The sequence below is a fragment of the Cyphellophora attinorum genome, assembly GCF_001299255.1.
Source record: "Cyphellophora attinorum strain CBS 131958 chromosome Unknown Contig5, whole genome shotgun sequence".
In the NCBI taxonomy this organism is placed as follows: domain Eukaryota; kingdom Fungi; phylum Ascomycota; class Eurotiomycetes; order Chaetothyriales; family Cyphellophoraceae; genus Cyphellophora; species Cyphellophora attinorum.
This window is the reverse complement of record NW_017253233.1, coordinates 580,456-601,690: the sequence shown is the minus strand read 5'-3', so window position 1 is coordinate 601,690 and position 21,235 is coordinate 580,456. Positions and strand designations below refer to the sequence as shown.

Sequence of the window (21,235 nt, the reverse complement as noted above, 5' to 3'; positions counted from 1 at the left end):
GAGTAACCACACAGCCATGTGGTTACAGAAAAAGTCCCTGCGCCTGATGGGTGTGTTACAACATTAAGGGCTCGCACTCGCTAAAATTCGGTAAATATCAGCGTGACGCAACGATCGTCCCTGTCCTGCTCCAGTTCGGGCAATCCAACGAACTCGGATCGAACGTCTCTGGAAGGCTATGGACACTTAGGTCCAGGTACCTTGCATGGTAGCAGCCCGGAACAGCTGAACTGGTTGATCATGGCGATCGAATGGTCAACAGATCTTGTAGGTATCTAAGCGAGCATCGAAAGCCGTGCGATCCAGGAAGCCTCTTACAGCTCCGCGGACGAGCACCCAGATCTTTACAAATAGAGCGAGAATGGCCAGAGGTCATGTATCAGATATCATCTCCATGGCCACCGTCCGGAACAACGCCGGACCTGAGAGCGCTTGGTAGGATCTGAGCAAGCTTGCCGTAGCGCTCTTCGCGACGGCGCAGAGCACAGCTGCCGCGTGCATGCGAGTCGCTAGGTTATCAAGTTGAATTCGTTGCAGAGTGTCTCGCATACGATGCCTGCTCATCATCCCAGCGCTCATCCTCTGCCGCGTCCCAACTAACACTACCGATGAATGAATTCAGCATAAGCGGCTCTGATCAAAGCGCTGCTCAGTGTGAACGCATGTGGGCCTGGTGCAGAGCTGTACTTGGCTTTGGGTGCAACTTTTGTGTCATGCTCAAGGAGGCGCCAGGTAGAGCGTTGAGGGGAGCTAGACGCGGTCTGTGATGCACATCCTGCTGCTCAGGAGGACACTGCAATCGTCAATTTGACCGCGAGACGGCACATGATTGACTCGTCCTTTTACAGGTGCTGGACAGAACTTCCACGTATCAGTTTGTTCAATGTATTTTGTTCTCTACAAGGTGCCAAGAACCTGGATGACGTAGCGTAGATCGTATCAACGTCGGTCAATGCGAGACTTCCAAACCAGAAGACTTCGTGGCGCCGGACGTGCCTTCAGCCGTCACAGTTTCCTGTGTGCTTGACCGCGTCTTGCGGCGATTGTTTCAGTGGTTGCCACTGCGAACAGCCATCCCACTATCTCAAACCTGACGTCCGGACACATCAAAGTGTTGAGCTTCTGACCGTGAGCCCGCAATCATGGCAGACCCGACGCTATACCTATACACTTCGCTTACGGCAGGCTCGTCACATATCATAACGGCTACGTCCCGACTTGAAACCATCCTGAAGGCCAACAAGATCCCTTTCCGGGCCTTAGACGTCGCTACTGACGATAAAGCGCGGAGTCTTTGGGGAAGAAGATCACGAGGTAGGAAACTACCGGGTCTGGTCAAGTTCGGGCAAGTCATAGGCGTAGGTACTGTTAGAAGGCGAACCAGGAGCCCTCCACTGACCAGCGTAGGACCTGGATCAGATCGAAGAATGGAACGAATTCGGCGAGCTACACGAGCAGATCGAGTCTGCGGACGACTTCCTCGACGGCTCAGCCGCACCAGTCAATCCCAACGCAATCTCTCTGCGACCAGAGCCTGCTCCTGGAGTCGCAAATCAATTGACACCCATTCAGCCAGCCCCTGGCGGTATTAAAAAAGATCCAAAAGCTACATCAGCAACCTCATCTCTGGCCTCGTCGGAGACTCGACACATTTCGATAACAGAGCCAACAGCCCTAGAACGAGAAGGACGGAGTCCAATAGCAACCCCTTCAGAGAATCCCATGACTATGACTATGCGTCAACTAGGGGCAGAAGCTGCTGCAAGAGCCAAAGACAGAAAGACTTCTGGAGCAATACCAAAGTCCGTCCCTGTCAGCAGCCCATCAGCCAAGTCAGACATACCTCTTTCTCCGCCTGCAGCCACTACAGACGCGAAGGAGCGGGAGGCAAGTGATCCAAGTCAAGCCCCGGAAGTGACTGCAGCAAAGGCTCCAGCGCAATTGGCCGCCGAGGGAGTGAAGAGGACCAGCGTGGACAAGATCGAGGCGGCAAGCGCATCAACAGGCAATACAACAACATCCACATCAATCGATTCAGACGCCAGGAAAGACTCCGGACCAACAAGTCCCGGCACAGCAAGTACTGAAGAGCAGCTCCTCAATCTGCGGAGGCAGAGTACGCAGACTGCTGTGCCATCCAAGCTTGCAGAGTCCGTCAGTGCAGCTCCTGAAGGTGAACCAACCGAGAACGAAACCCCTGCGTCTGATGCTATACCTAAGACAGACGAAGACCCCAAAATCGACAGTGATGTCGAGCCACCTGTTGCGGAAGCCAACACCGATGCAACACCAGACGGAGGGAGACAAACTTCGTCAGCTCAAACCGCAGAGCCTACCGATCAAGCCAGCTCCGATCAGCCGGCCTCTAAAGCCGCGGAAGTCGATGCCCATGCTCCAGCAGCTGCGTCACTCAATGCACCGTCGAGCGACCTGGGATCAAACCCAGAAGAGCATATACGGGACTCGTCAATCGTGGAAGCAGATAAGAGCAAGGTCAAAGAAGTCGAGCAGTCCATCAAGATAGATGAGCGTCCTGAGGAGGAGGCCAAATCCGGCGTAGAAGACTCCACAGAAACCTCCGTGTCAAAGCCATCTGAAACTCCCAAAGGGTCATCGACGGAAGTACCTGAGACTGCGTCGAAGACTGTCGAGGACGAGGAGAAGCTGGTAGAGCCACAGAAGGGCGATGCGAAGGACTCGGAAGCGGCTACGGAGAGTGTGAAAGACTAGGCGTCGTTCGTTGGCGTGTGGCCACGCTGTATGGTCAGCTAGCGTAGCCGATGTGCGCGCTGCACACCTTATCCTGTGCATATAATCAGCTCGGCACTCATCAATTTTTTAATCAACGAACGAATTTCCTAGAAGAAAAGCAGACAGGAGTCAATTCCAGTGGGGAGTATTGATTTGATTGCGTTTGACTGTTGCCTCGAAAACCTCTCCAGTACTCACGCGCTCGCGTACAGGATCTCAGCCAGCAGCCGCGGCTCAGACAGCCGTAATCGAAGGCTCCTAGAGCCTACTGGGCTCGTTCTTCGCTACCTTCTCTGCTGCTTCCTGTGCCTGCATCTCAGCCTTGTTGCGGAGGTGTCATGCTTTCTGCTCTGCTTCAAGGTGTTGCAAGAGAAAATTCCTCTTCATTGCTGCTTCCTCGGCATTTCCTTGTTCCGTCATGCTGACTTTGCTGCGCAAAAATCACTCCTGCGGCTCCAGCGCAAGCTGGAAGAGGAGGTTCCCTTTCGTCCCGCCGATGCCAGTAGCAGCAGTAGGGTCGTCGGTGAGCATATGTGACAACAGTCGTACCAGCTTTCAGTCAGACACCTTGAGCTTCTTGGCTTCATCTCTAGCGGCCTTTTCGACGGCATCCTGTGCTTCTTTCTCGGACTTGTCGCGTAAGTATTGCTCCTCCTGCTCCCGACTTAGATAGCGCATGAGAAGGTTCTCATCTATCGCTGCTGTGGCCGCGTCTTCGCCTGCTCCCATTGCCTGAATCTCGGCCTTGATACGGACGTATCGCAGTTTTTGCTCCAGTGACAGGCCTGGCATGAAGAAATCCTCTTGTTCTGCGATCTTGACAGGATCGGTACTGAGCATTTGCAAGACTCGATCGAAATGGTGTGCCGGAACCGTATCTGGGGCAGGCTCTGGGATCTCGTCCTGTGCCGCGTCGCTGACTGCTCCATGGTTTCCGGGCTTTGGGACCTGTCCACCCATCTCGACGTCATGGTCGTGAACATTTGCTTTCTGTGCCTGTTTCTCGGCCTTATCGCGTAAGTATTGTTCTTTCAGGTCTTGCGGAAGGTAGCGCATGAGCATGGCCTCCTCCTCCGCGGCAACGACAGCAGGGTCCTCGACCGGTCCCTTCGGACGAGCATCTTCCTCCAATCTTCGAATGTTGTCGTCGAAACCCGCGAGAAATTCTTCCTTTCTGAACTTGTCGGGCCATCCATAGTCGAGAAGCAACTTCTTGGTATTGTGATAGAGATCAGCTGGGAGACTAGTTAGCTGCATACTTCGGCTTTGCAAAGACATCGGGGCTCACTGTGGATCTCGGTGATGATGCCTCGGCCACGGAGAGGAATCTCTTCGAGCGATTTGTATTTTTCGATGAACTCTTTGAAGAGGTCTTTCGCATCCTTTGCGCCCCATTCGTCCCAGTCGTCCAGGTCCCCGTTCACAAGGACCCAGCGCACCGCCTGCCCTGTTTCATCGTCAGTCATACTCGTGGCAAGGTTGCTCTCATGGTCGTACCGTTATGTGTGTCCAGAATGATGGTACCAACATTGATATTATTGCTTGCCGTGATTGCGACTTGGTGTGCTGGCAGAGTCGGGTATTCGCTGTCTTCCAGGTCGGGCTCCTCGTCGTAGAATGGCGCAACGCGAGTGTATTTGATGTTCTCTTCATCGTGATAGTTGATGGTCTCTGTGTCACCATTCAACGCGAATGCTATGCGGGGCCGTGGTATCGCTTGAAGCAACTCGACCACAGCCGGACTGTAGCCCCATTTCTGGAATTCATCGACAGGTAATGGGTTTTCCGTGTGTGGAGGCCAACTAATATCGACCGAATCGATGTATCCAAAGTCGACCAGGAGACTGTAGAGTTCGGTGAGAACGACGCATAACTCTTGGTGATCGGACATCGTTGCATTTGTTGCAGACTTATTACTAGGAGGCGTGATTGCGGAGCAGGTTCATGGCGCAGCGCAAAGGTTTCAGTCCGGCGTGTGAAGTGAAATGAAAACGACGAGGCAACGGAATAAGGCAATTAAGACGACTCCACCTCATGCACCAACCCGGTGTAAGTGTCGTGTTACATCACTCCCTGATGACTTCGAGTGAAAGACCAGAGCCTGCTCAGTCACAACTCCAGCGTGTCCTCTTGAGTCTCCCAGGACGCCTTCGTGGTCTGTCTTACGGCTGCTTGCACCATTGCTTCTCCAGTGTCCTGGCGACTTCGGTGCTCGAGAAGTGACCGCATTTTCCGGGCATTCGTCACACCAAGCCGCCAGCTTTCGTTCTCGCCCAGCTTTGAGGTCAATCCAGACCTTACAGGCTGGCCACGACGGACGGCTTTCGCTCTTGCGACATGTCTGCGCCATCAGGCCGACCGGCGAAAGTCCATCTGCGACCGTTGCGATTCGTCTATCTGCTATCCTGGTGATGACGGGCTAGAATGCATCAGCCGGCTCGTGGGAAGCTCATCGTATGGACAGATACGGCTGTGTGTTTGAATGCGAACGCAGTGTCCGCCGCAGTGCATCAGAGCGATATGCAGATATCTGACAGCTCAATGCCGTCGGGCGTACATCACTTTGACTTGGGTCAAAGTCATGCTCGTGGATCGCCTCGTGACTGACGCCGGACGGGGATGTGACTGTTGTTTCCATCTGTTGAAAGCGCAGTGAGGTATGCAGCTCGATTGAGGACGCGTGTATGGCTGGCACGCACCGAGCCATAAGTACGTCGCTTGCCCGTGTCGCACCTGCCATGCTCCGTCAGACCGGCCAAGCATGTTGCGTCCATACACGCCATGATCATCCTCGGTATGACTTCCGCAAGCTGGATCATCGTCCTACTCCACTGGAGTCTCCTCATACCGTCTCTTCAAGCAGAAGGAACCAATAGTTCTGCGCCGCTCAGCATCCCGGAGAGTCCTCCTGGGCATACTGTCGACGCCGATGTGGCCGGTCTATCATCTCCGGGGCGGTCTCTGAATCACTCCTCTGTTCCCTTTGCGAATAGGTCTAGAGTCGATGCGCCATGCAACACCGATCAGAATCCCTCTTGTGCCGGCGTTCCCCAATTCGAGGCGCTTTGTTGCCCGGCTCCGAGTCTCTGCTACTGTATGTTTGTCATGAGCTCTTATCTGCAGCACCGGGTGCTAACATTGAGATACAGGGGCCGAATCGGCAAGGCACACCGGCCTGTTGTCCAGCAGGTGAGGTGTGTCACAGCCTAAGCCATGCCACACCGATAAGAACCCATCCTGTGCCGGCAATCCCAAGTTTGAGGAGCTCTGTTGCCCAGCTCCGAATCTCTGCTACTGTAAGTCTCTCTTGAGCTCTCATCTGCAGCACCGGGTGCTAACATTGAGACACAGGGGCCGATCGACAAGGCACACCGGCGTGTTGTCCAGCAGGTCAGGTCTGTCCTCCGGCTTCTCCTCTACCCCAAACTTCATCGTCTCCTCCGCCACCTCCTTCGCCACCTTCTGAAACAGCTGGCTCCGGACCTGTTATAGTACCTGTTCCGGTTCCACTACTTCCTCCAGCACCACCCCCACCTCCGCCTCCTCCTCCTCCTCCCCCTCCACCTGGACCACCAGATCCACCTCAAACCACCGTACCGCCACCAACGGCCACCACCAACAAACCTGACGCGACTTCATTCAAGTGCAAATCCCTCTCACCGGTTGGCACAACTCCCACGAGCCGAACTTGGACAGCGACTGATACCGTGACTTGCGATGGAGACATTTACCCACAGGCATGCTTACATTATAGCTCTGTTCAACGCCGACCCACTGGCGATGCATCGATTCTGAGCTGCCCCTATCCAAGATACGCGAAGGAGACTCAAGTTCCGCGGCCTGAAGTCGAGTCTTACTCTCGAGATCATAATGAGGCATGGCAATCGTGGATCCCCTATTGGCCCACGACGCCGAGAGCGGGCAGAAAGACGAAACCAAAGGCGCTATGCGATCGGGACGAGTACCCCCCCGCACATTTCATGCAGGGCGCCAACGGCTCCGCAAACACCAGAGCCAACTCGAAAACAACGAGCGTCTGGATACGATATCTCCCCGCGTACGAGAACCGTGGAGCCGGGAATTTGTGGAAAGGTTTCTGCGACAGAAGCGCCGTCAGCACGGAGACAATTACGAGTCCACCGGACAAAGACGGTGTTTGCACAAGTAAGTTGACTGTGTGACCTTTGCTCGGAAGCTGACTTGTGCTGGACAGTTCAGCGGGAGATACACGCGTCGCTCAGAGCAATGACGATGCAGTTCATCAACATGCCAAACTTGAAAGACGACGGTCTGAGTGACAATCCATGTCGGCCAACGGCAATCTGGCTGGATCCTGGCTATGCGCTTCGTGTAGATGACCCATGGTATTTGCCGGCGTTGTTGCATGGCGAAAACGCTGACAAGCGACGGAAGCTGTATGGTAACCCTCCTTCAGCAGCTGTGACGCAGAACAGGCAGTCCGTACGGACCAAGATCCCCAACTGCCAATGGAAGAGACAAGCCGGCGTGGCCGATGAGGACTACGACGATTGCGGTAATCCCAATCCCGATGATGCGGAATATGAATGGATTAACCCTCCGCAACCGGAAGGGCTCGGCGTCCACAACGATCTCTCTCTTCCGAGGGACGTTCAATATATCGAAGATGACGGTGTCGAACGTGAAAGAACGGATGAAGAGCTGTTCCGGGACTTTGGCCTGCTCGTGTGCCGGTCCAACGACTGTCTGGCGGAATATTCCTCTCTGGCAGGCGTACTGGCTGATGTTGATATGGTGAGTGTTGTCAATCCTAGAACTGATATCGGCAGCTGACCAATCGTGGCAGGAGGACTTCGATCCTACTTTCACAATGATGCCAGATGTGAGTCCTCAGTTCCTGCGAGAATGAATGCGGATGACTGACCTCTTTGTAGCACCACGACCCGCCAACACCGACCAGCTTCCTCGTCACCGACGAAGCCGGCCACACCACCACCATGTACTGAGCTCGGTCATAGGCCTTGCCAGACGCCAAATCTAGTATGCATTAGCCCCAACATATCTTAGCAAGTATCAATATCAATATCGATTCCTGAAGCACGCTTTGCATTCGTTGATTGCGAGCGAGGTTGTTCGGCATTAGCATGGTCCCTCTTATCTAGTGCACCTTTCCCACCGCTACTGCGGCCGGCGCGGGCGTCTCCTGGTCTTTGATGCCCTGCATCGAGAACGGCGCGGCAAAAGCATACCTCTCCCACCCTTTACTGTAGTCCTTCCCCTCAACCCTCTCATGCTCAGGCGGAAAGTTCTCTCTCCGATCCGCATAGTACCTTTGCCTCAGATCCGTACCATCGCGCTTCGCACTATACGTGGCATAGATCATAGCCCTCTCCCTGGTCGAATTATTAGGTCCGCTCCGATGGGCCAGGTGGCTACCGAAGATAAGCATATCCCCTGGAGCTAGTGGCACGGGAAGCCAGGTATGGGATTCTTCCCATTCGCGAGTGATGTGACCGCCCGTTATGAAGGGAACGTGTTGTTTGTGTGATCCAGGCACAACCTCGAGACAGCCATTCTCGAGTGTGGCGTCGTCAACGGCTAGATTGGCTGTTACGTGGTCGATCTTGCCGATATGGTCGTAGGCCGGCGCGTCGAGGTGAGCTCCGAAGCCGTTGCCCTTGGGAGACTTGTAGTTGATCTTGTCTTTGAAGAGGAGCATGTCGTCGCCGGAGAGCTGGGCAAGGAGATTAGTGAGGTCATCGCCGCAAAGGAAAGCGACGAGCTGTGGGTGGTAGTCGACGAAGTTCTCCGTGCGTAGGAGTTGTCGTTGCCCTTGGCTGTTGATCTCCTCGTAGTGCATCCACTTGCCCTTTTCCTTGGGCCAGGATTTTACTTCTGCTGACCATTCTTGCAGAGCTGAAGGTGAGACAAGACCGTGCTGTGTGGCGCGTAGTATGAGGTAGCCTTCCTCGTGGTATTGTGCGATCTCCTCGGCACTCAGTGTGTAAGGCATGGTGATCCTGATATGTCTGATGATGGGTCTCTTGACGCGTACCGCCTAGTTGAATCATGCTCGTCCAGCAATGATATATACAAAGCTGCGTTTAGTCGAATGATAGGGAGGCGCGGACTTCGTGCCGCGATTTTTGGGCCATCCAATTTGAACCATGTTCGGGCACTTCGTGCCGCGATTTAGTGTTTCGCCTGATCGTCGTTCCCCTATCGGCCATGCTCCGATGACATGCTGTGCCGAGTGTGCAGTGGTGGTTGTGTCCTAAAGATGCCTTCTTATCAGTCGCAGGATCTTCTTCTCATCAGACGAACAGCACGACATAACTTGACAGGTAGAATGGCGGCCTCCACGAACAAGCAGGATGTCCAGGAGAGAGTGAGAGAACTCTTCGACTTCATAGAAAAGCAGGGCCAGGCCGATTATATCGGCGAAGCAGTGTCACAGCTCCAGCACTCTTTGCAGGCGGCGCAGTACGCGGTAGATTCCCATGCAGACGACGATACTGTTTTGGGCGCGCTACTCCATGATATCGGACGCTTGTAAGTCTCCTCAGCTCTCGTACATTGCCTGTTGTCATCGGGCAATTGGTTGACATGCCTTCTTCCTGATGCAATGCTGATGAAACCTCAGCATACCAGCCTCGGAGAAAATGCCGGCGCAGATTGCTGCAGATGGAACCTTCGTGGGTCGAGCCAGCCATGAAATCATTGGGGCTCAATATTTGAAGCAGCTTGGCTTCAACGACAAAGTCTGCCAGCTGGTCGAGGCGCATGTTATGGCCAAGAGATACCTGGCCACTGATCAAGACTATTACAACAGTCTCAGTAAGTCCAGCAAGGCAACGCTCAGGTACCAAGTAAGTGACAGTGTGGCAGGCTGGTGGCATGGGAGCTGACTCGTTTCAGGGTGGTATCTTCAACGACGCACAGAAGCGTGAAGCGGAAAAGGATCCTTACCTGCAAGATAAGCTTATGGTCCGCCGATGGGATGACCTAGCTAAAGACCCTGACGCTGTCACGTTGCCTCTCAGCTACTACGAAGACATGGCTGTCAACAGCCTCATGCGCACACCTCATGGATGAGTATGTCGTGCGACTCCCCGCTGTCCGTTCGACTGTCGATTTCTCGAACTGATCGACATTGTTTCGCCAGTGGCAATGATGCTAGAGATCTTCCACTCTGACGCATCAGCCATTTGAGTATTCCATAAAGGTCGAGTCAAGACTGCCCAGCTGAGGGCCGAAGAAATCAAAGTTGGTAATGAAGTTGGCATCGTACATCGGCTGGAAGTCATGGATGTCGTTCAGATTTTCGAGACTCTGCGCGGATCCAGGCATGGCTGTGAGCTGTGGAGTGTGTTTGTCGGATTGGCGTCCGCTATCAACGACATTTCTCAAGCTACTAGCGACGCTAGACAGGAGGTGTTGCTTGGGCATCTGTGCAGTAATGCTCTCGAGTGTGAATGAGAGGCGCTCCATGAGACTGTATGTCCCAGCGCGATCGACCCTCACAGCTGGAGAATCTTTTGCCAGGACCTTGAGGAGGAAGACCACCGCGAAGGGAATCATTGTGTCATAGTATGCTGGGAGTCCATTAAGGAAACTCTGGAATTCGACATCTTCGACTACATGACGAAGAATCGATGTCGCTGAGTGCACGGCTAAGTTGGCAAAATCCTCCAACTCCTCTGAAATGTTGTATGAGTCTGATGCGGGATCATGTGCTCCCCGAAAAGCATGCGAACAAAGGTAGAGCTTCGTGAAATGGTAGTGCAGTTTTACGCCTTGGTTAGGATAATTGCCAATGCGTTCACTGGTAAGGAAGCGGCCAGACCAGTCAGCTCTCCAAGAGTCAATAGCAATACTCAATCTCTGTAATTGCGGGAGCGAGGACTTTGGCAAAGACTCGTCCGTATCGATTCCGACCATGTAGTATATCTTTGTGCTCAGAGACCAGATCTCGACCTGACTGAGAAGCCTCGAGTCATCCTCCGTTGCGAAAGCACACCGCGAAAATGCGTCGGCCACGGTGGGATAGTCGAAGTCGCGCGGTGTAAGTGGAGGTCGGCCGTAAGCAACAGAAAAGTGATGATCGCAGACGAACAGCAAACAGAACAACCTGGTTTGCAAGTACCAATCTCGACTAGAGACTTGTGGCTTGACCACACAGCGATGTAGCCGCATCTCCGTCGCAATGCGCACGGCAGCACCGATGAGAGTCCAGGAGATATCGTGCAGCCAGAAAGCTCCCACGATCAGAGCTCGGATGTCGTCCAGCGAATGCTTCTTTGAGAACATTTGTGACGAAGCTAGTTGAGTGAATTCCCGGTAACAGACTGCGAAATGATCTGAATCAACGTGTAGTGCACCTACTGCACAAACAGCTGCTGTGAGGAGGGGAGAGCGCTGCCGAATCTCGGACAGAGACTGAGGGGTGTCAAGTATCCTGTACACAAAGTGGTCGAGTCGATGCGAGTACGTAGCGAAGCATGCTTCTGCTGCCCCTGCTGGGATTAAGCCCAAGCAAATGAGGTCTTTTCGGGGGTCCGCAGAAGGTGCCGTTTGGTGCGTTGCTACTTCCGATACCACTGTCGATGGGATGACAGCAGGACCAGACTTGGGATCATTGACAACCTGCCAGGCCTGGGCGGTTGCTTCATGTGTATCTTGTATCGGAAGGCTCGGGTCTGCCTGATCTGTAGCTCCTTCCGGCTCCGGGAGACTGGTGTGACTTTCATTGAACTCTTCCAATCGTAGCAAGTCCAACAATTCGGGACAAGAGATTTTCTCGGCTACCTTCGTGATGGCGGCCTCGAGTCCAGACATCTTATGCTCAACTCGATCCTTCCATGACGCGTCGTTTTCGAGCAGCATTTGGAGACTTTTGTTGACAGTGCAGGAGAGTCCACGCTTTCTACAGCGCGAACAAGGCGCCTGGCCGCCTTCCATATTGCATCGAATCTTTAGTTTCCGGCATGCCACGCATGCCGTTATCTTGCGAGAGATGTCTACTGCAGGATTGCGATCTCCGAAAGCCTCTCGTAGCGCCATTGCTGACGACGATGGCCGGGGTTTCGACATGTTGTCATCCTTTGTTCGTTGAGCAGCACGTCTGCCGTATGGGGTGCGAGCAGATAGCCCGCGGCATGTCTTTCGACATCTCGGGTATCAATAACGAACCGAATGAGATCAGCGCCGGTAGCAAAACTATCTGAGTTACAGTACCCTCATGGTTGTAGCCAAGCACGTGCGGGGCCTGATTGGCCAACCGTAGGTCTGGCGCTCATCAACGCTGCCGAAGAATGAACAGCTTGATTGTCACACAAGCATGACCGTACGCATTTACAATCGTCTTAGCCGACACCTTGAGCTATGGTTCCCGCTAGGCCTTGCCGGAATACAGAAATGCTAGTTGATCTACTCCCGGTCGTTGGCCGATAGCCAGAGCGCCCCAGAACTTTCGTGATCTGAGATCACGGAGGTCCTCCGCGAATTAATGGCCTTCGTGCCGACTTCTGATGAACACTATACCAGGTGTATTTCGACCACGTGCTATCAACATAGGATCGTCATTCGATCTCGAATATGCATCTCGAGGGACTTGTCACATCTGGAACGCGAAAGGGCCGCCCACAAAAGATGAATTGTTACGGTGTTGGGCCGACGGGCGCGCGTCAAGCTGGCGAGCGGCCAGATGAAAGTACAGTATTAAAGAGGCAACTGCTCTGGACGAAGGCACATCATCCGCCACTGCATCAAGCATCAGAGTCGTCAAGAAGATACGCCTCTCGAAAGCACGACCTCAGTCGGTACGACGCGAATCGCAATGTCTCTCGAAAAGCAATTCAGTGATGATTTCAAGGGCTCCGATGCCACTGTCCAATCCGACCACGAGAGGCAGGCTTCGGTGGGCAAAATCACCAGGATCTCGTCGATCATGATGGTCTTGGTCTCCGGGCTGGCGTTGTTCTCAGATGGTGAGCCAAATGATTGATGAAAAGGATACATCAAGCTAATGCTGAGTAGGGTACAATGCCCAGATCATTGGGTATATGAACCCATTGTTCAAAGAACTATATCCGGACACTTTCAGTGCCGAGTTCAAGACTAGACTTAGCAATTCGTATCTCATTGGAGAGATTTTCGGTATGCTGGGCTTCGGCTTTCTCATCGACCGTCTTGGCCGACGCACAGGAGTGTTCTGGGCAACACTTCTTCTCATCCTTGGTGTGATACTTGCTACCGCCGCTCATGGTACTTCGACCTCTGGGATGTTCTGGATGATGATTGTCGGTCGAGGTATCGCTGGCGTGGGTGCTGGAGGCGAGTATCCGACATGTGGGACTGGCTCAGCGGAAGCCAGCGACGAGACACCTTACGTACGCAAAAGGAGAGGCATGCTAGTTGCCGTGGCCACCGATTTCTCCATCGATCTCGGCTTCGTGGTGGCCGGCATCATTGCACTGATCGTGCTGGCTGCATACCATGAGAACGTTTCAGTCGGCGTCTGGCGCGTGTGCTTTGGCCTTGGCTTCGTCCTCCCGGCTGGATTGCTCTTCTTTCGACTGCGCATCATCAACTCAACACAGTACCGCAAGCATGTCATTAAGCGCAAGATCCCGTACCTTCTCGTCATCAAACGCTACTGGAAGCCTATGCTGGGAACCTCGTTGGCTTGGTTCTTCTACGATTTCGTCACATACCCTTTCGGCATTTTCTCCTCGACAATCATATCTCAGCTTAATCCGTCCGACTCCTTGGTGCAGAACATTGGATACGGAACGGTCGTCAACTGCTTCTACCTTCCGGGCTGCATCGTAGGAGGCTTCCTCATGGACAAGATTGGGCGGAAGCAAACCATGACACTGGGATTCTTCCTCTGGTCAGTGCTCGGCTTCATCATCGCTGGAGCGCTCAACCCCATTCAGAGTGTCTTTCCGCTCTTCGTTGTCTTGTACGGTATCTTCAACGCACTTGGTGAAATGGGTCCAGGCGTCGCCACCTTCCTCTGTGGCGCCGAATCGTTCCCGACCCCTCTCCGCGGACACTTTTTGGGATTGGCAGCAGCGGTGGGCAAAGCTGGTGCTGCGATTGGCACAGAAGTATTCACGCCTATCCAGGATTCCTTCGGCGACGCTCAAGCAGGCATCCGGGCGGTCTTCTTCATTGGCGCCGCATTCGCTCTGATTGGGGGTATCGTTGCGTGGACTCTGATCCCTGACCGCGAACGAGACCTGGAGAGTGAGGATGCGCGATTCCGCGCATACCTGATCGAGAATGGTTACGAAGGAGACTTTGGGGAGTCCCTTGAGTCAGAACTGAAGACTACGCAGTTTAGTCTCTAGGTGCGTTTGGATGACAGCGATCGACGAGGCACTCCTTTTCGGAAACGTCGAGTTACACCATGAACATTTGAGGGAACGACTCCGAAGAGGCTAGGAGTGCATTAAAATAGATGTTGATGACCTTCTGGCTTCGTCAAAAACAGGCTTCGTTCCACATATATATCTGATACGCTTGTTGTTCTTTCCTCTGCACGATGGTCACATAACTGTAGCGGGGAAGAAATGCTTCATGGTGCATGGTTCCATTGATCACCGAGCTTGAAGATCGATCATCATGACGTCGTATCACATCATGGCAGTGACACAAAATACTTGATGTAATGCTCTTGAATAATGATATGCAATTGCTGCTTAGGTAGATGCCTGAGTCGTAGCCATAAGCAGAAGCGAAAGCCAATACCAATATGCACACCGCAATGCTGAATCAAGCACAACTTCAGTGATCCAGACCCTTCGCACGCGTCTGAGCACTCATCATCTCCCAACCCAATGAACCGTCTCGTCCTTCACATCTCGTGATCTGATCGGCGGCTTTGATAAGGTCGTATGTGATAGTCTCGCTCACCACAGAATCCTGCTTGTAGTCCGGATGTTTTCGCACAAACTCTCGAATCCATTTCGCTCCAGTCCACAGTGTGCCGTTGGCGCGTTGCCTAATGAGATCAAGGTAACGAGCTAGCTCGCAACGCGTCACCACTGGCACATTCATGTTGTTGAGGTAAGACTCGACGATTGGCACGAGGCCAGGAAAGCCGCAGTCTGGGTTCGAGGAGCCGTTGATGATCTCGTCGACTGTCATTAGAGTGTACTCATCTGTCACTGGAGCCGGCTCTGCTGGTGTTTGAGGCCGGCTCTGATTCGCTGGTGTGCTCGTGCCAGATGCCGAGGCACTGCCGTTCTCGCCATCGAACAATGGCGACCGACCGCTGCGACGCGGGAACGGATCCTTGCGGAACCAAAACTTCGAGTCCATGACAGCATTCCTCTGATGAGCGGTCTCCATGTTCTCTGTGGTGCAGGGTATGGGGATGTAGAAGTTGAGGTCGAACGAAAGGATAGCACGCGTGATGAGGACCATGAATATCGAGAAGGCGGCATTCTCGAAATCAGTCATAAGGATTTCCATGGAGCGGAATTCCACGCGCCAGCCGATATCAGCATCGGTTGGCGGTGGCTTAAATCGCATATGTTGCCAGTTCGTTGATTGAAGGTTCTCAAAGTGGTTCGAACCCTTCACGTCGAGCTCTTTGAGGTCCTCGTTGAACACCACAATCGGGTCGCGGATGAAGAGGTGAGCGAAATGTGTTGCTAGTCGCTCGTCCATACCGCCATCGAGTAACCTCCGCTTCAGCTTTTCATCAACGACCAGATCTGGATCGAGGTACTCAGGCCGCAACCTTGGATCCTCTGCGATGTAAGTGCTGTTTGATGCATACCGAGACTTTGGTATCCGCCAGCGATCGTTCTTCAGTGGTGCCTCACCTAGCTCTTCTTTCGTTCGGTCGTCAACGGCTCTCGAGATCTGGTTCCATCGAACGTCCGTGTCAACCAGGAAGCCTTTGTAGATTGGTGTTGCAGCAGTCAAGGCCAAGAATATGGGTCCAAGTGGAGACAGTTGATCGTACATGGTTCGGCCTTCTCTGATGTTCTTCGCCTGGAACGTTATTTGCAGACAGCAGCTGCCCATACCAAAGGCCATCGCATCCATATAGACATGATCATCCTTCGCCGCGCCATTTCGCACATCGTCATCCTCTGGCCAATTGTGGAGATCGTAATTTACGGTCGGGTCTTTGAACGGTGACGGTGTCTTGCTGTCCTTGAAGACAGGTACATTGAGCTCTACCTTCCTTCCTCGACGTGATCGAATGTTTGCGGCAAGAGTGGGAAATCTAATATGAGGGTTCGCGATCTCGTCCGGAACAAATTGTGATCGCAGAGCAGGGCCTGAAGGAGGGTAGTACGGATCAATGAAGTCGTCCTTTGTACCGAGTCTGGGGAAGGTAGTCAGCGTTATGGGCAACTGATTTTTGTCCATGTGAGCTTTCGCGATGACGCGCCGGTTCTTCATATCGTTCTCGACCTTGAGCAGATCGTTGAAGCCGATACCCCATGGTTTCCCCGGTGTTGCTTCCAGCATGAACCGGCCAAATTCTGGATGAAAGGTCGGCAATGTTGAATCATTGCCGATTGGATCGTCTGGGGGATGCGACTTGACAGCATTTGCCTTCGCCAATGCTTCGTCTGATGCCAAGGACTTCAGGACCTCAGCCTGGCAGAGGGACAACCTAGCCTTCTTCTGCTCATCGTCGAGACTGACGACGAGATATTCTATCTGTCTGGCGTCAGTCACGGCTCTTCAACCCCCTTGAAGACACGCACTTCATCGCCCCAGAGTAATGCATTACGCTCCTTTCCTTTCGCCTGATTCCAAATGTGCAACAATTGCTATACAGATTAGTCCATCGGGACCTCTCGTTGTTTGACTAAGTGACGTACCTCTATGCCCCATTCTCTGACTTGCGAAGCTGCCTTCTTAGCTTCCGGCCATTCAAGTGGTGTACCAAGCTGTCTACATTCGCATGAGAAAGTACGAAGCAAAACCGAGTCAGCCCCACTCACAGTAAACCCATGGTATGTGAGCAGCACACCGGGAGGTTCGAACAAGAAGTCGGCAGTCCGCTTAAATGAGCCTACGGATGCACCGTCGTTCTGGTTAAACCTATGGTAAGGATACCTGCATTTTCCAAATGAGTGACAAAAGCGTGGTTCGTTAACGACTGGAGGTACCAATGGACTGCAAGTGGGGCATTGAATGCTAGCGTTGTGCAGTGAACATCGTGCCGGTCAGCTTGACTCCATGTTTTATAGGGAAGCGTTGCAGTGTAGGCTAACAACGAGAGCGACTTGGGAGGCTGGACTTCCGTACGCATCATTATCCGACAGCGCTGGCGGTAGCAGTTGCCGACCACAAGTTTTGCAAAGCCTATTAGTCATCAGCGATCGGAAGAACGTGGGGACGCAACTCTAGCCAGCGTATGCCAACGGCGTACAGCGACAAGTCTTGTCAAAGTATTCGAAAAGCAATATGGACAATCGCCAATTATGTGCGAAGCAGTACAAGGTGGCTTGACTGCTGTAAGTCGCCATGTATTGAACACGCCATTGGACGAACGATCACTTCATTGATCACGTGATCTGGTCCTGCAAACTGTGACCAGATCGCCCGAGTGACTGAGTCCGTCGGTAGTCCACTCGACCCTGTCGCTCTATTGCACGATGTTTCGCAGCTGGACATCATCGGAAATTCGCAACATGGCCTGGGGACAGCAGCTATCGGGGTCTCGAAAGTGTCCTTGAACGTTTCCGCCGAATCAATGATTACTGTCGTACAGTGAAACTGTTGTAAGCAGTGTACAACGACTGAGCCCTGGTCGAGTATACAGACAGACAATTCCCAACTGCCATTGACTCGAACCGACGATTGTGTGTATGTGGTTGCTCCCGTTGTAAGAAGTAATGCTTGATTGTGTTTAATTCGCATTCGCAGCGGCTTTATCTGCCTTATTTTGTCCATTTTTGCAACCCGCTCCATGAACTCCTCGTATTGACACTTTTCGTAGCCATGTCTTTCGTCCTGTCGTTCATCAGTATCTGGTCTAGAATGCTTGCACGCTCGTAACCCACCACACACTTCCACGGCGCATACCACGTCTTATGCCTGCACTTGTTGAGGGGTATGAGCAGATGCGCACAGCTGTCTCGATATGCAAGTGGGAGTTTCGCTTCTGACATTTCCTCTCTCGTAGCAAGCCGAGGACCTGTGCACCTAGTTAGCTCGATCTCGTACTCGTTGCACAAAGCGGTATGACTCGCCTCCGCCCAGGCCCACAGCATCTTTAATGGTCTCTGTCACCGTCATTGTCGCAGGGCGGCCTCTGACGGCAAGCGATGCGGATCTTAGTGACTGTCTGGCCGGAGACTGGGGAGACGTCAAGCTCTTGGGATCTACGTCGTTGAGCTGCGTTGTCGTCAAACAAGGCTGATTTTCAGCCTTGAGGCAGCCGCAACGCCAAGCCAATAAATTAGTTCCGAGAACGCGTCGATTGGACGCGTCTCGAGATCCCCACTTCAAGGGCGCTGGGGTGCTGGCACTTGAAGCGACGACAACTATCACTCTCTGCTCAACTTTTGGTCCATGTTTGCCTCATCAGATCGTTCAAACATATTTGTGTGTCTCACACACTAATCTAGTCGTGGACCTGACATTCGACCACCACAAAATGGCTTCAAGTGGGGACATCTACTCCGCGACCTACAGTAATGTGCGCAGCACCACCCCTCTGCGTAATTGCGCCCTACTAATCGGCGCAGGTCCCGGTGTACGAGCTTAAGATTGGTGCCGATCATGTCATGCGAAGAAGATCAGATGACTGGATCAACGCAACTCATATCCTGAAAATTGCTGGACTTGATAAGCCTGCGAGAACACGCTGTCTGGAGAAAGATGTGCAAAATGGCGTGCACGAAAAGATACAAGGTGGCTATGGCAAATATCAGGGTATGTGCTGAGATAGTCTTCCGCTGCTATCAGATCTGACACTGGTACAGGGACCTGGATTCCACTTTCAGAAGGCCGCTCATTAGCAGAGAAGCATGGCATACTCGCCCGCATCAGCAAGATCTTTGACTATGTGCCTGGGGATAAGAGCCCTCCGCCTGCTCCCAAGCATACAACGGCAGCTTCCAACAAACCAAAGCCAGTCAAAGCTACTCAGCGAAAAGTGCCCGTTCCTCAACAAAACGTGAGCCACTATCGACCAGCTGTCGATGCCTACCATCCGGAAGCCGACGCATATCGAGAGATCAGCCGCGATGCCACGCCGGACTCATTCATGCAGGACGACCCGTATTTGAACATGTCTCAGAACTCCGCAGCTTCGCGAAAACGAAAGCGCGACCTCGAGCCCGAGCCTCCTTCCGACATCGAGCATACCATCTATGGCGATGAGCTGCTGGACTACTTCGTTGCCGCTGGAGACGATGCTCAATCGAATCTACTCGCGCCCAAACCACCCACCAATTTTGACGTAAACCGACCAATCGACCAGCAAGGCAACAACGCTCTGCATTGGGCATGCGCTATGGGCGATGTTCAAGTCACCCGAGATCTGCTCGGTCGAGGCGCCAACCCTGCAGCGCAGAATCACGGCTCAGCCGAAACGCCCCTGATTCGTGCTGTGCTCTTCACCAACAATTACGACAAGAGGACCTTCCCCAAGATTGTCGATCTTCTAGCACATACGATCGTCGAGCGCGATGCATATGGTGCCACTGTCTTCCATCACATTGCCGAGACTGGCCGCTCACGAGGCAAATGGAGCTGTGCTCGCTATTACAGCGAAGTCTTGATCAACAAGATGCAAGACATGGGTCCTAGCTACATCCACGCCTTGCTCACCTCAGTCGACGCGAACCACGACACAGCAGCTCTTTGCGCAATCCGCAACGGGTGCGTCAAAGTCGCTACCTTCCTCCTCAACCACTGCCCCGAAGCCGGCGACATCCAGAATCTCAAAGGCGAAACAGCCAACGACCACTTACGAGCACTGCGCGAGAAGCGCGAATCCCTCGAACAGCCCGGCTCCTCACCACCCCTCGGGAACGGCATTCATCGCAAAAATCGCCGCAAATCTGGTCACCCACCAACAAAACAACCTGTCTCCCGCGCTGCCTCCTCGATGTACGACTCCGCCAACTCAATCTTCGAATCCCAACGCGACCGCCTAGCCGACCTCTACGATGCCGAAGCTAAAGAGAAAGAGTCCACCCTCATCGAAGCAAAGACCGCCCTCGCCGAATTCGAATCCCAACGCCACAAAATCCGACAAGAGACCTACGCCATCCTCGCCGATCCCACCATCAACGAATCCGCCGAAGACCCTCCACACATCCAAGCCCTCCGCGCCGAGTACGAGACCGTCCGTCGGGAGACGGAATCCCTGCTCGAGCGCTCCGAGCACGCCAAATTACAAGCTGAAGTCCGTGCTGAAGACGAGCGCAGACCTGCCCATCTCTTCCGCGCCGCCGTGAACGGCAACACTAACCCTCCCTCCAATGGCGCCACGCCAAACCTCACCAGCGACCTCCCCACACCACAAGAAACACAAGACTCCCTCCCCTGGGCGATCGAGCTCTCGCACCAACAGTCCCGCCGACGCCAACTCGTCCGGGACATCGCAGCTCTGCACGGCGACGCCAACAGCGGCGAGAGGATCAACAAGCACCGTAAATTGGTGGCTATGGCGACGGGAATCAAAGAAGATGATCTGGACGCAATGGCGGACGAGCTGTTGGAGAGCTTGCAGGCTACGGCGGCGGAGAATGGTGGCGACGAAGTCGTGAGAGACGGGAGAGGGGTGACCTTGAGTCCGCCGGTGATTGTTGGTGATGCAGGAGCGGTTGCCGTTGAAGGTTAGTCGCTAGGTACCAGCATCCAATATGACCAGGGCGCTGCCCGTTGATACAACTATTTCTGTCTTGCAGAGAGCCTTGGACTTGCCTAACGAGCACAGGACCTGTGAGACACTGACCATCATCTAGGGAATCTGCCCCTTTCCGCGGGACACAGCGAGCTAGGATGGGCATCAGACAATTTTCCATGACATCTATGAAGGCAAGGCCTCGGAGCAATAATGATCGCTCGTTCTCACCAAGCCGCTTTTCTCGTCTCCTTTGTCCTGTTCGGCGTGGCCTGCAGGTCTGCTGTCTCCGTTCGGTCACTTTTCAACACCTGTCCCCTGATGACTGACACCTGCGAAGCAATGCCGGCAGCAACCAAGAAAGCTGATGTCAACCGGTCTTGTTCATGCCCTTGACTACTGGAAGAACCCGGTCGTCACTTCCCATTGTGACGGTCAGTCGTCCCTTCCAATCCCCTCAGTCGTTCGTTTCCTCGCGGCGCTCGGTCGTGCCTTCCCACCCGCCAGTCGTGCCTTACAGCTCACTCGAACGCTCCTTCCCTCTCGCTGAATCGTGCCTTCTCATTTGCTCACGCGTGCCTTCCCGCTCGTCAATTGTGCCTTCCAACCCGCTAAATGGTGCCTTGCCACTGTGACAGCCGGTTGAAAGTGCGGTATGGCAAGAGC

General features: G+C 53.5%; 8 protein-coding genes across 8 annotated transcripts; 4 read left to right on the top strand and 4 right to left on the bottom strand.

The window, feature by feature from the left end:
• Positions 1–1,142: 1,142 nt before the first annotated feature.
• AB675_6882 (uncharacterized protein) lies at positions 1,143–2,730 on the top strand (the record flags this gene model as incomplete). The annotated part of the gene is made up of 2 exons (XM_018147205.1): positions 1,143–1,358; positions 1,408–2,730. 2 exons carry the CDS (start codon positions 1,143–1,145, stop codon positions 2,728–2,730), a joined length of 1,539 nt encoding a protein of 512 aa, XP_018003172.1.
• A 576-nt stretch (positions 2,731–3,306) lies between these two features.
• Positions 3,307–4,642, bottom strand: AB675_6881 (uncharacterized protein; the record flags this gene model as incomplete). The annotated part of the gene is made up of 3 exons (XM_018147204.1): positions 3,307–3,986; positions 4,040–4,198; positions 4,249–4,642. The coding sequence occupies 3 exons, from the start codon at positions 4,640–4,642 to the stop codon at positions 3,307–3,309; spliced, it is 1,233 nt and encodes a 410-aa protein (XP_018003507.1).
• An 890-nt stretch (positions 4,643–5,532) lies between these two features.
• AB675_6880 (uncharacterized protein) lies at positions 5,533–7,736 on the top strand (the record flags this gene model as incomplete). Its single annotated transcript, XM_018147203.1, has 7 exons — positions 5,533–5,849; positions 5,901–5,940; positions 6,008–6,047; positions 6,103–6,915; positions 6,965–7,524; positions 7,577–7,612; positions 7,665–7,736. 7 exons carry the CDS (start codon positions 5,533–5,535, stop codon positions 7,734–7,736), a joined length of 1,878 nt encoding a protein of 625 aa, XP_018003313.1.
• A 152-nt stretch (positions 7,737–7,888) lies between these two features.
• On the bottom strand, positions 7,889–8,743 carry AB675_6879 (uncharacterized protein; the record flags this gene model as incomplete). Its single annotated transcript, XM_018147202.1, has 1 exon — positions 7,889–8,743. One exon carries the CDS (start codon positions 8,741–8,743, stop codon positions 7,889–7,891), a length of 855 nt encoding a protein of 284 aa, XP_018003552.1.
• A 336-nt stretch (positions 8,744–9,079) lies between these two features.
• Positions 9,080–9,825, top strand: AB675_6878 (uncharacterized protein; the record flags this gene model as incomplete). Its single annotated transcript, XM_018147201.1, has 3 exons — positions 9,080–9,282; positions 9,374–9,599; positions 9,649–9,825. 3 exons carry the CDS (start codon positions 9,080–9,082, stop codon positions 9,823–9,825), a joined length of 606 nt encoding a protein of 201 aa, XP_018003492.1.
• A 105-nt stretch (positions 9,826–9,930) lies between these two features.
• On the bottom strand, positions 9,931–11,568 carry AB675_6877 (Transcriptional activator of proteases prtT; the record flags this gene model as incomplete). The annotated part of the gene is made up of 1 exon (XM_018147200.1): positions 9,931–11,568. One exon carries the CDS (start codon positions 11,566–11,568, stop codon positions 9,931–9,933), a length of 1,638 nt encoding a protein of 545 aa, XP_018003621.1.
• A 1,000-nt stretch (positions 11,569–12,568) lies between these two features.
• Positions 12,569–14,087, top strand: AB675_6876 (putative metabolite transport protein GIT1; the record flags this gene model as incomplete). Its single annotated transcript, XM_018147199.1, has 2 exons — positions 12,569–12,719; positions 12,769–14,087. The coding sequence occupies 2 exons, from the start codon at positions 12,569–12,571 to the stop codon at positions 14,085–14,087; spliced, it is 1,470 nt and encodes a 489-aa protein (XP_018003303.1).
• Positions 14,088–14,523: 436 nt separating this feature from the next.
• AB675_6875 (Glutamate--cysteine ligase) lies at positions 14,524–16,720 on the bottom strand (the record flags this gene model as incomplete). Its single annotated transcript, XM_018147198.1, has 4 exons — positions 14,524–16,422; positions 16,470–16,535; positions 16,587–16,659; positions 16,710–16,720. 4 exons carry the CDS (start codon positions 16,718–16,720, stop codon positions 14,524–14,526), a joined length of 2,049 nt encoding a protein of 682 aa, XP_018003231.1.
• Positions 16,721–21,235: the final 4,515 nt, after the last annotated feature.